Source organism: Tetrao urogallus (assembly GCF_951394365.1).
Source record: "Tetrao urogallus genome assembly, chromosome: 8".
Lineage (NCBI taxonomy): Eukaryota > Metazoa > Chordata > Aves > Galliformes > Phasianidae > Tetrao > Tetrao urogallus.
This window is the reverse complement of record NC_136821.1, coordinates 25147043-25161408: the sequence shown is the minus strand read 5'-3', so window position 1 is coordinate 25161408 and position 14366 is coordinate 25147043. Positions and strand designations below refer to the sequence as shown.

Here is a 14366-nt window from a genome sequence, read left to right as displayed (position 1 = left end):
AGTAGTGGTAGCCAGTTGTAGGCACTCCAGTGACAGTCCTTTCTCCCTGTTGGGTTGTCTACGAGCTCCTGGGGAAGGGCAGCTAGCTGTCTGACCTGGAGAACCCCCTCTGGAGCTCTGTCAGGAGCAGAATTCCCCAGCAGCCCTTGCCATTTGCTATTCCCTTGTCTTGTGCCTTCACTTTTCTGCAGATTAGGAAGGCAAATAGCCTCCATCCCTGACTCTTGTTTTTTACATGGCTCCTGTTCTTTAAATGTTTTTCTTTCTTTTCACTTCTTAATTTTTTTTTTTTTTATTTTTTTTTCTCTCCCTATCATCTGCCAGGAGCACTTGTTGCTTTGACAACGAGTCCTAATGGATGTGGGAGTTTCTGCTTTCTGCAAAATGTACTCTACACCCTTTTGTTTCTCTGTGTGGCTTTCCTCACACCTGTTTTGGAGTACCTTTTGTCTTCTCTGCTTTCTCTTTGACTTGTCACTTGCAAGAAGAAAAAACATTGCTATTATGGCACTGCTGACTTGGCTGGCTGAACTGATCACTGGGAGCAGAGTAACCAGTGTTAGTAAATGGGCTATTTCCTGAGCCTGTAGCCCTGTCAAATGGAGCAGCAGGTGGAAAGCTGCTGGCTTTCAAGGAGTCAGGTTGCCTCTAGTGCTGTGATCCCGTGTGTAGAAGGGGAGAGCCCAACACAGTGTGCCCAGCTCATGTAGCCACTGCTCTTGCTCACTTCCTTGGTCTAAAACCAGCTCAACCTCTGGTAAAAGTTAACTCAGTCAAAAATAAAGTGTGTTCCTAATAGATTGTGAGGCAGCAATTATAATTAAAAATAAAGTAGATTAGCTGTATGCCAAGTTGACTTAGTTCAGCGTTCTAAAAAGCCAGGTAGTTGAGAAGCAAAGGTGCTCCTTCCTTGAATTTAACTAATACTTAGTGAACTGTTATCACACCCAGCACCTATTTGATAGCAGCGAGTAACAGAAATACCAATAGCAGGGGACAAAACTCCGCAAACGTAGCACAGAAGTGCTATAATACCAGAAAGTCCTTTGGAAAGCTGTCAGCCCTCTTCTCACTCTTGTAGTTCCCAAAAATAATTGCTGTGGAGAAAAGGTTTCTATGCCAGGGTAACTTAAATTTGTTGAGCGTGCAGTGCTTCATCTGCTATGCACCCGCATGTTTCAAAACATGAGGTTGCTGGTCCAGAGGCTCTTTGATCATGTGGCAGCTCATTGGCTGGCATTAGAAAACATTGCACGGTTTCTCTTTTGTTTGCTTGAGTTGATTAAACCTCTTATCGGTGATCAGTTATGCTCACATAAGACATTCCATTTTCAGAAGTAAAGTAAATGGGCTTTTCAGTTTAAGAAAGCTTGGCTGTGGGGAAATGGCAATGGAAGCATTAGCTTTGTGTAATCTCATAGCAGTTAAGTCCTTCACCTGCCTGCCATTTGTTTGGTGCTTTCGCAGAGCAAGATCTTCTCCTTTGGATTTTGAGATTGGCCTGCTATTGTTGGAAAGGCAGTTCAGTTGAGTACCTGGCCAGTTCAGTGCCTGTCCTGTCCCCCTATGTGCACTTTGCAATCCTCTGCTGCTGTTTTACTTATTTTATTTGCATCAGCCCTGGAGGCAGAACAGCTGTTACACAGGTCTTGGCTGAAAATCTATGTATTTCCCCTGGAAAGTTTAAAGTGAGCCTTTGCTCCGTGCGCTGCAATAGGTTACTGTATAATTCTAATCTTTCCATGAAGAACTCTTTAGGTTTTTAGCAAGTTGTTGTTGCCTGTTTCTTGTGTTTTTTTTTTGTTTTTTTTTTGTTTTTTCCTCCAACCTAAATGTGTTGTTATTTTTGTTTTCCATGGTGCTGGGAAAATGAGCTCAGTTTTACTGAGTGAGCATGTCTACTGCTTGCATAGGTTCTATTCTTTTCCTTGACAGTGTCTTGTTTCTTGTGAATCCCAAGAATTAATTCTGCTGGCCCTAAGGAACTCTTGACTATTTTTTTGGTCCATTTGTCCAGTGAAGCCAGTCAAGGTGTATGTCTTGATGAATTAATTAACAAAGTTTAAACAAAGGAATATCAAGACAGGAGGTCTAAATGTCCAAGTCTCATTTGTGTTAGGATAGACAAAGCTACACCTGGAAAATGAAAATATTTTCAGCCCTGAAAACTCAAAGTCTCCAAATTCTTCTCTGGACAGTAGGGATCACGTCACAAGAACCTGTTTCATTTGCTGGGTTAGCATCTTTTAAATCAAGCAAGTCAGCTCACATGTCAGTGCAGTGTATTATTGGCAGAACTGCTATGTTTGTATGAGAACAGAAGAAATATAAGAGAGGCTAGAGGATGAACGATATGCTAGCTGCTGGGAGGGTTTCAGGTTCTTCACCTGTCCTTCTGCAACACTAATGGGCTTATACATACCTAAGCTGTGTAAATCTGAGCAATATGCCCAAGGTAGCACTGTGCTAGTGATGTGCAACCAAGAAGAAATTCAGCTAACGTTGGTGAAAAATGTTCAGCCACACTTAATTCACAGTTGCTCTTCATGTTAGAAGGAGATACAAATCCAGCTGTGTATCTGAATGGAAACAGGGCTGATTATTTCAATGTATGTTATTAGCCACTTTATTAAGTGAATGGAACTCAGCAAACTGGGGGGGCCTTCAGTGTAAGTAAATGAGTGGATAGTGCAGAATTATGTGGTGTTCAAACTAATTGTAGAGCAAGAATGAAAACTGAATTATCTAGAGGCTCTGTGTGTGAAGTGACCTGGCTGCAGGTGTGGATGTTGGCACTAGCAACCACTCTTATCTTACAAACAGCTCACCTGCTCTTGGCTGTATTCTCATCTGCTTTTCCACTGCATAAACTATGCACTGTGTAAACTCGCCTACTAGGAGTGTCATCATCTGTAGGATTAGGATTAATACTATTAATTACTGATTACATTCAGTCCTCAGTTTACTGGTGGCTGGTGAATTCCAAGGGCTGGCCCAGAGAGTGCATTCATTCCCCACCCCTGTCTAAAGAGTTGGTGAGCTGCTAGTGTCTGCTACTATGTAATTCCCTGGAAAGTCCTATCCACCTCTGTCTGGCAGTGCTTCAGAATCTCAGCAAAGCACCACATGTTGCTGAGAATAACCCTGTAAGGGCATGGGGAAAGAATAGCAAATTAGTTGAGGTGTGTCCTATTCTTTATCAGTGCTGTGGTTCTGCAAATGAGAAGAAAGGAATTTTTAAAGATACTGGGGAGAATGCAGACTGGCCATCTGTTAAAGGATTCACAAACCATAACTGCATGTGAAGCGTGTCTTCACTGCTGTTTTTAATTCCCTTGGAGCAAGTTCTTTGGGAAATTATGGCATCTTGGTCCTTCTCAGCATCTGACACTAAGGGTAAAAGAACCTATATTCTGATAAAATTGAAGTGGAGAAATCCAAATAAAAAGCCAGTTTCCAAAAGTAAAGTTTTATTGCAGCTGTTTGATGCACAGCTAGTTTTTTGGAGGTTTTTTTTGCTCCTAATTTACTGGTGAAGTCTGTATGTGCTGTCACATGGCTTTTTTTCACTCGTGGTTATTTTTTCATTGTTGATCTTCTCAGAGAGGGTGATAGATCTGTGTATTCAGTATGACTGACATAAAGGATGTTGTTTACTACACCTAGCCCTGACAGTCTAAATATTGGATGACTGTATTAAACTAAGCTTTGCTGACTGGAAGAAAGCCTGGGTGCTTAGAGGATGACTCATCTGTGCTGTGCGCACATGAGCTGTTGGCAGCAGGAGGGGATGGGTGCTTCCTGACCCATCTGCCCAGCCTAGGCTGGTGCCTGCAACCAGCAAGCCTACCTAGGGTGGGTGGCCAAGTTATCTTGGGCTGTGTGTTTCATTTTTATTGGCACTAGTCAGGATGGGAAAGCTGTTAATTTAGGGCTTAGTTTAAGGCTCCAGTCAGTAGTTGGGGTTTGCATAGATTCAAGAGGGTTGGTCCATCCTTTGGAGTCTGTTAAAAAACAAACAACTAAGTTGGGAATTGGGGACTAACAAACCCTTCCTAATTTCTGGAGCAACTGATGTAGATTACACTCAAGAACGTAGAGCTGGGTTGTTAGTCTGTCTTCCTCGTGAGTTTGAGTTTTTCTACTGTAAAGAGCACAGAAACATGAGGTCAGCAACTAAAGTGTAATTCTCACTTTCCCTGTTTTTGCTGAGAAGGTAGAACAGTGTTTTATGTCTGATCTAACACTGAAAATTTGTTGCTGTGCACCTTCTGCTTAGTCTGTTTTATGGCTTTATCAAGCTAAAAGCCTTTTGAAGTTTGTGGGTCATTTTTCTTCTTCATATTGTATGTTGTTTCTAAATAAATTAGCTTCTAAGCTAATCTGTCACAGATTTAATTATGGTACACAATCACGAGGGAGTTGCTTTTTCCTGTACTGAGTAAATAACTTTATTGAATAAAGAAAACTGTTATGTGCTTATTTTGAGTTTGGTCTTCCTCTTTCCTTGTTTCCCACTGTTGCTTGCTCCAGCATTTCTTGCTAAATGGTTGAAGAACAGGAATAAAGGATGAAGAATAGCTGTGTGTATCTGCCATGACTGTAAGAGCTTTATGACACCCTAAGCGTGGCAGAAGTGTTTTCTACACTTGCAGAATGGGAGGTATACTGTAGTGTCTTGAATTTGTCCTTCGTGCTGTACCACTCACCACCGCCTTATGTCGAGAACAGAGATTTGTGATAACTGTTTTCTTTTACCTTTTCTCCTTGTAATTCTTTCCTCCTGAAGTCTTAGCATTTGGAGATGAGCTTCTTCGTGTTGATGCTTCTACTCTGCTCACAGAGGTATTATTAAGAGAGATTCATCTGTGCCCAGCAGCACTTCCTTGCTGCTATTTTTTTTTTTGAACCCCTCTTTTCTCTGCTTGATTCTAGTGTAGCTTTGTCATACTTTCGGTGGTGAAAGGTTCAGGATCATTCCTTACCTCACTTTGCTGACAGCGTATGAAGCCACGCTTCTCCCATTTGTAGCTTGCTCTGTAACATCCTTTAGGTAGGAATGATTTTGGGGATAATAATAAAAGTTGGAGTATTCTCAGGATTTGCAAGACCTTTGTACAGAAGTTTCATGGATGCTATTCTGTATGGGCACTAGGAATAGTTGAAAGGGAATTGGTGAAAATAGTGCTGCTTTTTCCCCCAACGTGGGGAAGCTGTTTTCTCTTTTTGTAGGCAAGTTTTTTTTTTTTTTTTCTGCAAATGTAAAAGGTTCCTTCTCTTCAGGTAAAGCTGTTTGCTGAGTTGTGTTTCCAATCTGTGGGATGGTTGGCTACATCCTACTATCTTGTGGAGAGGGATACTGAAGAGTTTAAGCCCAGGAATCTGTACTAGCTTTGCTTTTGGTAAACGTGATGACAAATTTATGTACCTGCACGGCTAGGTGCAGAATTTCCAAAAGCATTAAGCCCTCTTCTGTTCTTTTCTCCTCCTTTTTTTTTTTTTTCCTCTTCCTCTTGCTGTTTTTTTTCCCCATCTTAAAAAAACAAAGTAGCATAAATGGTCTATGCTATAGAAATATGTTTGTCACACACTCTACATCGCTTTGAACTGCATAACATCAAAGAAAATCAGTGCTTTGATAACTTGATTTGAAAGGATTGTAGAAATAGCCATCATTATGAATCACAACAGATAAGAATGGTAAGGATGGTGATTTTCCAGCAGCAAAGATTGTAAGCTCAGGGAAAATGTGAGGTGGGTGGTCAGTGCTGCATTCTCATTTAAAAAAAAAAAAAAAAATCCAAGTACAATTGTTGTGTAGCTTTGCTGAATATGGTTGACTTGGTATGAGGAAGATAGGGAAATACTCCATGTAAAAATTTTTTTCTGAGAAACAAGGAAACAAGCACGGGTGCAGAGAAGTACTGGAAAAAAGGAGAATTGGCTGCATGGATAGAAACTTCTTTTTATAAAGCCACCCTTCCTGAAGGAAGCAAACCCTGAAGTTTCAGAGTTTGTTTACCAAGATCCTGTTTACTGCAGAGCCCTTCAGTTCTGGGCTGGATGTAGTCCTCTGAGAGCAGGAGGAGAATATACTTCTGTGCTTTGTCATTCATCTCCCCAGGAAGATGTTCATAGACTGGAATAAGTTTCTGGCTTCAGGAGATGGCAGGAAAGAATGCCTAAATAGTGCCTTCTCATCTGTGGATATTTTAGCTTTGGATGGTGACAATTCAAATCTAAGAAATTAGAGTTTAGCATATAGTTGCCTTCAGCCTAACTAATGGGAGCTAGATTGCTAAGACAAACCAGCAGCTTGTGGAGCGGCAGGGTATGAAATTAGTGTGTACTATCCCATCCTTATTCCCTAGAAAGTGAATGTTGGCTAATGGAGAACATTTATAGAAGTTTTGGTGGTATTTAGCTGGGAGACATCAGACTCGTTCAGTTGCAGTTGGACTGCATCACCTGGTCCAAACAATTTGTGCTAGAAAAAAACAGTGTGTTATTTAGCAGCTTGTTTCACCCAATGTGAGGGGATTGCTGTGTGTAATGAATGCTACAGCTGGAGTCCATTGGGGTATCAAGATTCATGCTTCCGTGCTTTTTCATGATAAAAGAAGTATCTAGAGGCAACTTACAAGGAGAAAGATTTAGACCTTTCACCACTTCTTTTTACCATGCTGGCACTTGAGATACTCTACTGAGATACTGCTGACACAAATGTACACACTGAGGACTTGCATCTATTTAGCTTTGGAAGGAGGAAGAAACGCTATCTTTTGTATAGTTCTTCATCTTGCTCCTGAGCAGAAGATGGGTAGCATTGTTTCTTTTACAGAGGAAGGGGTTGGGCTCTTCTCCTCTTCTCTCAACAGTGATAGAATGAGAGGTAGTGGCTGTAAGTTGCACTATGGGAAGTTCAGGTTGGGTATTAAGAAAAACTTCTCAGAGTGGTGAGTTATTGGACTGAAGAGGCGGTGGAGACACTGTCTCTGGAGGTGTTCAAGAACTGTGGAGATATGACACTGAGAAATATGATTTATTGGGCTGTGATTCTTTGTTGTTTATGACAGTGTCTTTTAAATGCCTACTATCTCAAAGTTGCTCTTCTGCCTTTGTTTCTTGAGAAGCGCTAAGTACTCTTTGCTCTCTGAACTATGTTCTACACACTCAAGTTAGTGAAAGTTTTTTTCAGCACTTGACAAAGGATATACTTATTTCACTGTTTCTAAGGAAAAAGATGGTGATTGTGGAGTTCTTGTTTGTTTGCTGTTATGTGGAGGTTGGTTGGTTTTGTGTATTTTTTGTTTAAATGACCTCAGAAGAAGGAATAATTACTTTCCTTACTGTGTCCTGAATCTGCACCTCTGGCATACTGTACAAACCCAGTCTTTTCCTCTCTCCTCCAGGCTGTCAGCGCTCCATAGGCTTGTCCAATGGCAAAGCCAAGGTGTGTAGTTACAGTGGATGGTATTACTGCTGTACCTGCCATGTGGATGACAGCTTCCTCATCCCTGCAAGGCTGGTTCATAATTGGGATACTTCCAAGTACAAGGTAATCTCCCTGTAAGTTGATTTACTAGTGAGTGAACTGAATTGCTGTTTCTATCTGAGCACAGACATTTTACTACATGTTGAGAGTTAAAGGCATTATCTGCTGCTAATATCTGCTTTGACTCACTTGCCAGAAGACCCTAGCCTGACAAGTCCATGTACTCTCAAGAAGACAGATATGTTCATCGCAGTTTCCTTAGCCAGACCTATGCAGCTTCTCCAGAGGAGCAGCTGTTCTCCTCTTCTTAATGGTGTCTTTTCCATCATTGCTCATCTAGTTGTTCAAGAGACAAGGAGAGTCAGAATGACTGATTGAGGCTACAGGTTGGTAATGCTTAGTGATGGATACTAAAACTGTCAAAATGCTTGCTGGAAACAGGCTTAACCTGAAGATGATACTTGTAGAAGCCCAGTATGTCTCATCTCATGGCACAAACATTTCCAGAATGCCAGGACATTGCTGTAGCACTTTTTTGGGCTGGGCACTTGAAAATAACATGAAGAGAAAATTCTATTGTTGTTTACTTGCCACACAAGCTGCTTTTCTAAAACTTCAGTGATCTGCTGTTGCTGCTGCCTTAGTGGTTGGTTACTGTATAGTCGGAACTGATTACATGCCTCCAAGTATTATGCCAAACATATTAGCTGTGTTGTTTTGCAGTAACAGAGGGCACGTGCTGAAACAACAATGAACTCATAAGGAAACCAGATTATACTAGAACTTCAAACCTAGCAGCCACTGTTAGGAGAGGCTGTTTGATGTTTTGTGTCTGCGAATATTATTATTATGGGCTATTTGAAAAGGAAAAAAATAACCGGTAAATGCCCTATTAGAGGAAAAGCAGCTCTCTTGAGGAGGAAAATTTGACAGAAGTGAAGATTATTAAAAGGTAGCCAGAGCCTGCCATCAGGAAAATGATAGTCTTGAACCACAAATTGCAAGATTTCTCAGAGCTACAAAGCTCTGATATGTGGAAACAAGAAAACCCAAACCCTCCCTTTCCTGGAAGCTAGGAATAAATATTTAAGAATATTTTTTAATGCCTTTGCCAAAGATTAAACTTGCTAGGCTTAGGGCATTATAAGGAGCCTTCATATGGAACAGGTAGATGGTAAGGTAAGGAGAACTTATATCAATGTATCAGTGATACTGCCAAGAAAATAAACTGGTTAGGTTTCTAAGCTTGAGGGGTGAAAATTATGCTCTATGCTCTGTTTCCTATGGTTTAAGTGTGAGCAGCTGAGGAGAGAAATAAAATAGGACTGGAAGCTTAAGTTTTCTTTGAAAATCTAACATACTGCAACTCTTACAGTGAGAAATTGTTTTGCATTTTGTCTAAACATGTGTAAGGTGGCTTGGGATCACAACCAAATTCTATGCCAGTCTGTACTTTGTCAGTTTCTGTGCCAAAACACTCAGAGATGAATTTAAGAAAGGAAAACCATTCCTTAGTTTGGAAAACATGACAGCATCTCCAACTATTAGGGGGAAGTGAAACAGGGAGAGAAGGTCAAGGGGTCATTATGTGCCACAGTAGCAGTGTCAAAACTGAGCTGAGATCACCAGCTGGATCTCTTCAGCTCCACTTTGTCCATGTATGGGATTAAGTTAACACATTGCTGTTGTTACTTTTGGGAAACCTCTTGGATTTTTTTCCTGTTCTGTTCAATTCCACATAAACATGCTTTTACAAGCATGTCCTTGCTCTATGCCCATGTTGACTAAACAGTGCTTTTCGGAGGTGGGCTGCATATTGCCTGCACTTTTGCCTCCACATCTCCTTCTGCCATTCAGGAGCAAGGTTCAAAGTTCCTTTTTTCTGTATGGTCTGAAAGGTGCTTAATATTGGTAATGAAACGGTATGATTCCTTAGCAGTGTATTGATTAAATGTGCTGATTTGGCAAAGGCAGAGATGTTGTCCCACTTCCTTGAGGTGATCTTGGTAGTAATAATTTCCTATGGGGTCAATTTTAAATGAGAACACTTAATTAGTCAGCATTTCACTTCTGATAATTGGCCATTGTACCCATATAAAGCCATGTGGCAACATTCCAAAGTGAATCTTAGCAACAGATCTCCTAAAGCCAGAGCCATGGCCCTCACAGGTAGTGCAGTGATGTCTGAAAGTAGAGCTGCTGCAGTGGGTGCCTTGTTCCCCGATGGACATAGCACATAAATAGCTTAAATAGCACATCCCACAGAGGAGGTGAGTGGATTAAGCATGCACCACATTTGATAGTCAGAGCTGAAACAGGGCTTTAGTCTTCAAACACTTTGTATTGCACGCGGACTAAAATGTGCCTAGCATTTTACTAAATGGAAGGAAACTGAATGAAGAATTTGAAAAACTGCATTCTTTCCCATGCCTTCCTGGTGCCTTTTTTTCCTTTTTTTTCCCTCTCAAAGAGGTTTCTGGTATCTGTCATACCTGTCGAAGGAAAACAACCAGCAGCACATACTTTAGCACATAGACTTTTATGGTGATATAATGTAATTGGACATGTTTCTCTTCTGTGTTTCATGAAGTCCCGCTCAGCTGAGTACTATTTTGCATCAGTTAAGTAAGTTTTGTAAATGGTTCTTGTCTCGCTTTTGGCAAGACAGGACGCGAAAAAAGCAGAAGCAATAGAAATCTGTTAAGTTGTCTTCTCTTACCACGTTGAAAAACACCAATGCACTTAATACCTGAAAGCACGTGGATAAGAAAAATCCCCTTGGATGCAGTAAAAGCTTTCAAAGGACTTGGTGGTTAGGCATGTGTCTCTTGTCATAACCAAGCAGCAATTCAGTCCTCAGGTACGCTTTTTTTCTTCTTATCTCCCTGCAGTTTTCCCTATTCGTGTTTTTCGTGCTTTTGTGAAGGGAAAAGAGGTAATCTGGTGAAAATGCCTTCCTTTTATTTATGCCAACTGTTTTCCCTGCTTAGATGCTAGTAAGTTCTGCAGTTTGGTTCAGGTAGGTTCCAGCCTGTGCAAACAGGCAAGCACAGCAGGAAGAATCATATAAGTGAACTGTCTGTGCCAGAAGGTCTCAAGGAAGGCTGGCTTCTGATAAATTGAGTTCTGAACAGTAAATTTGCAGTCTGTAGAAAAGTCTGGAAATGTTAATATCCACCCTTCTGTGATTCTTGAAATTAAAATTCTTCTATTTGCCCTGTAGCATTCATACTGGCTTGTCAGTGTGTATTCTGTCCAGTATAACTGAGGTAACGTGAGCATGGTAATACGCATACAAGTATATTGGCCAATAACAATGTGAATTACTACGACTGCCTGACCATTCTCATTATAAGGTTGCATTTTAGTGTCCTGCAACTTTGCTATACTTGGTAATGTTTTACAGATGTGTCTGTGTCAGGCATGCAGAGAGAAAACAATGCATCCCTGTCAGCTGTTGACATGCTGGGCAAAGCTGCTTTTTCCTGTAATCAGTGCTCTGCAGGTACATTGTGTCAGCAAGGAGAAAGGTTTGCTTTTCTCCCCTCAAAGGCTGTGCTCAGGCTGTGCAGCACTAGAGCTGAACAGTAGTAATATTTGGTCCTCTGGGATTGTGGTTTGTACAATAAAAAGGGCATAGGGCTACATGTTGAGCGATGGAGAGGAGCTGCTTTTTGTTCAGCTCTGTACTAATATGAAGTAGAGCTTCTACGAGGAGGGGAAAAATAGGTAATTTTAAATTTTGTGTTGTAGTCCATATGTACTGCAGTCACACAGGTGATTGTGGATCTGGTGCTGCTTTTGTTTCTGTTTTCTTAAAGTTGCAGCCTCAGGAAAGCTCCCCTGTTCAGGGTGAAGCTGCTCACAGACATGGGTGTAGCACTGGGACAGTCATCTCTCCCTGGTTCTTAGGTCAGGAAGACCAGTGGATGAGGAAATCTCAAAGACTAGAGAGACAGTACTGAGTTGAATCCCTTACCCTTTGCTTGGGGGGTGCTACTTGCTCTACCAAGCATTCATGTGCCTCCTAGTGTATCACTGAATACGTAGCTTAATTTTCCCATTGGTGGATGCGGAATAATATTTACTCTACGCTAGGTACCGTGGTTGTCAGGAGATAATTGAGGTATTGCGGCCAAATCATTTAATGATTATGAAAGCAGAAAGTAGTTGTTTAACTTTGGTCTCTTTTGTACACCACAGTTAGTGTTTCTAAAAAACATTAACGATGCTAATGTTTGAAAATTTGACATAATTGTAGAGCCTTGATTTGTAAAATCCAAGTTGTCTGTACACAGCATGTTTCTTGTGCTTCCATTCAGATGGCACAATTCCTTGTATATGCATTGTTTTGGAAAAAAAATGAAAAAGAAATGAGTGCTTAATAGAAATAGAAAGTCAGCTGTTTGATATAGCTTCAGGACCTGGGAAATCTGAGAGGTTATAATCTACCATATTTAAAATTACCTTATTATCTGTGTAGTTATTGGTGGTAATGTTGTCCTTGACATCATTATTATACTTTATTGTGCACTGTGAAAAGGTTATATTTAAAACTAGTTCTCCTTAGAGTGATGCCTTTTATTAGGATATGCAAGGGCTGCACTGAAAGTAATGCCTCCTATTTTATTATGTTGGCCCACAGTGTCAGAGACAGATGGTGGTATGGCTGTAGAGACTGAACCTTCCCACCAGTATCCCATTACGCATTGTTACTATGTGACATTTGTCAGCATAGGGGCAGTCTGACAAAATGGTGTTTGACATGGAAGTGCGTATGAAGCAAAGGTGTGTCACTGAATTCCTTCATGTGGAAAAAATGGTACCCACTGACATTCATTAATGCTTGCTGAACATATATGGAGACCAACGAGTGGATGTGAACACAGTGCATTTCAGCAGTGGCGATAGGGACCAGAAAGACGAGCCACACTGTGCAGAGATGGCCGTGCACATCTGTCCCACCATGAAAGGAAGCGTCTCAATCAAGTCATTCCTGTAAATCAGTAAATTACAACCAAGGAACTGTGTACTGAGCTGAGTATTGGCTTCAGTGTTTTGGAAATGATGGTGGGAACATTTGAATATTGCAAAGTTTGCACCAAGTAGGTTCCACAAACACACAGGAACAGAAATAAGACCTTGCGCAAGTTTTTAGGACCTATTGAACTAATCTGAGGCTGAAAGTGACAGTCTCCTAGATTACGTAATTGCTGGTGACAAGACATGATGTTACCACTGTGAACCAGTGTCAAAACAGCAGTCCCTAGAGTGGTGCATGTGAATTCCATATTGAAGAAAAAGTTCAAGACACAGTTCTTAGTGTGTAAAGTGATGGACGCGGTCTTTTGGGTTAGGAAAAGGGCAGTTCTTCTTTGTTTCCTGGAACTTGGACAAACCATCCACTCTGACTGGTACATCGCAATAATGGCCAGGCTGATCTTGAACTTCCAGAATCAGGGTAGATGAGAAGACAACCTTTCTCTTGCAACAGGATAACACCGGCCCCAAATCTTTTCGGAGATGGTGAAGTACATTGCTGGTGTTGGCTGGACTGTCCTACCTTGACCACCATATAGTTTGAGTTTTTACCTTCTGACTTCCATTTGATGAACGATGGACTGCTAGGCAACATTTTTGTAGCAATGATGCCATTATGCAGCTGTGAAGTTGTGGGTCACCTGTGCTAGTGCAGATATTTACAAGGATAGCATATAGGCTCCTATTCATTGCTGTGAATCAAAAATGGTGATGGTTGTGATGAAAAATAGTGTTTTGTAGCTGAGAATTTGCTCTGTCAAGTAGTGTTGTTGTGGTCCTTTGTTTCTATTGTGGTTTCCATGGAAATAAATAGGAGGCACTACTTTTGAAGTGACCTACATATATTGCTTTTACCAGCTTCCTGCCTTACAACACTGGTGGAGAAATGACGTCCTATGTCTCAAGAGGCAGCGGTGTGCCATTTCTCCTTTCATTAATTTCACAGAAGATAGCATAGTTAGCCCTCCCTCAATTCAACAGTGCAAGCACTGATTTAAATATCCACAAGGACTAATTGATTTGTGGAACACACTATTTCTATAGCACAGTTTCAAGTGATTTGCAGCTTATTGCAGATATCCCATCTTCTCTTTTCCAGCTGTGATAAAATGCAAAAATGAGACATGAGTGTTTTTCATCTCTCACCTCAGAAACAGGAATATCTTTTCTAGTGGGAATAAAACTCTCATTAATTTATCAGGATCGCAGTAGCTCTTTAGAGGTGGATATAGAACAAAGTATTCTCAAGAAAATGACATTTAAAAAATGTCTTGCAAATGAAACATTGCAAATGGGTAATACTGCTAACGTTTAAATGTATTTATCCATAATTTAAAAAACTTTATAGATGTGCTTTGGAGTTGTGTTTTTTTTTTTTTTTTTTTTTTTTTTTTGTTTTGTTTTGTTTTTGTTTTGTTTTTTGTTTTTCTTTTTTTTACATTATTTTAGCCACACTGGCTGAGCATGTAGCAAAGGCAGTAGAACTTTTTCTGGAGTTCTGTATCCTGGGACAGCACAGTATGATTGGATTTGCAGTGTGTGTTTCCTTTTCCGGTGTTGTGATTTGGCACTTACCTCACTCACTTGCTTCTTCCCAAAGGAAAGCAGGCATAAAAATATTAACAAGGAAGAAACTTGATGATCACAGTTTTAAGGCCTAGAAGTACCTGTAGTGAGCTGTGTTATCCTGCAATGAAAATGTGTGGCTGCAAATATTGCTGTACTTTGGATAAGTAAGCAATTATCTCAGGCATTCAGCTTTGATGGGCTTGATGAAGTTTGAATTGGCTATAAGCAGAGACAGTTGGCTCTCTCTCAGCTCTGTTTTCAT

The 14366-nt window shown here is 40.7% G+C and overlaps 1 protein-coding gene across 1 annotated transcript in view; it reads left to right on the top strand.

The window, feature by feature from the left end:
• PLEKHM3 (pleckstrin homology domain containing M3) overlaps positions 1-14366 on the top strand; it is a gene marked incomplete at its 3' end in the record, with an annotated part of 71096 nt that overhangs the window by 14405 nt on the left and 42325 nt on the right. The window contains exon 3 of the mRNA XM_079538865.1: positions 7413-7558. Within this exon, the coding sequence (XP_079394991.1) occupies positions 7413-7558 (146 nt within the window). The remainder of the gene's footprint in view (positions 1-7412; positions 7559-14366) is intronic.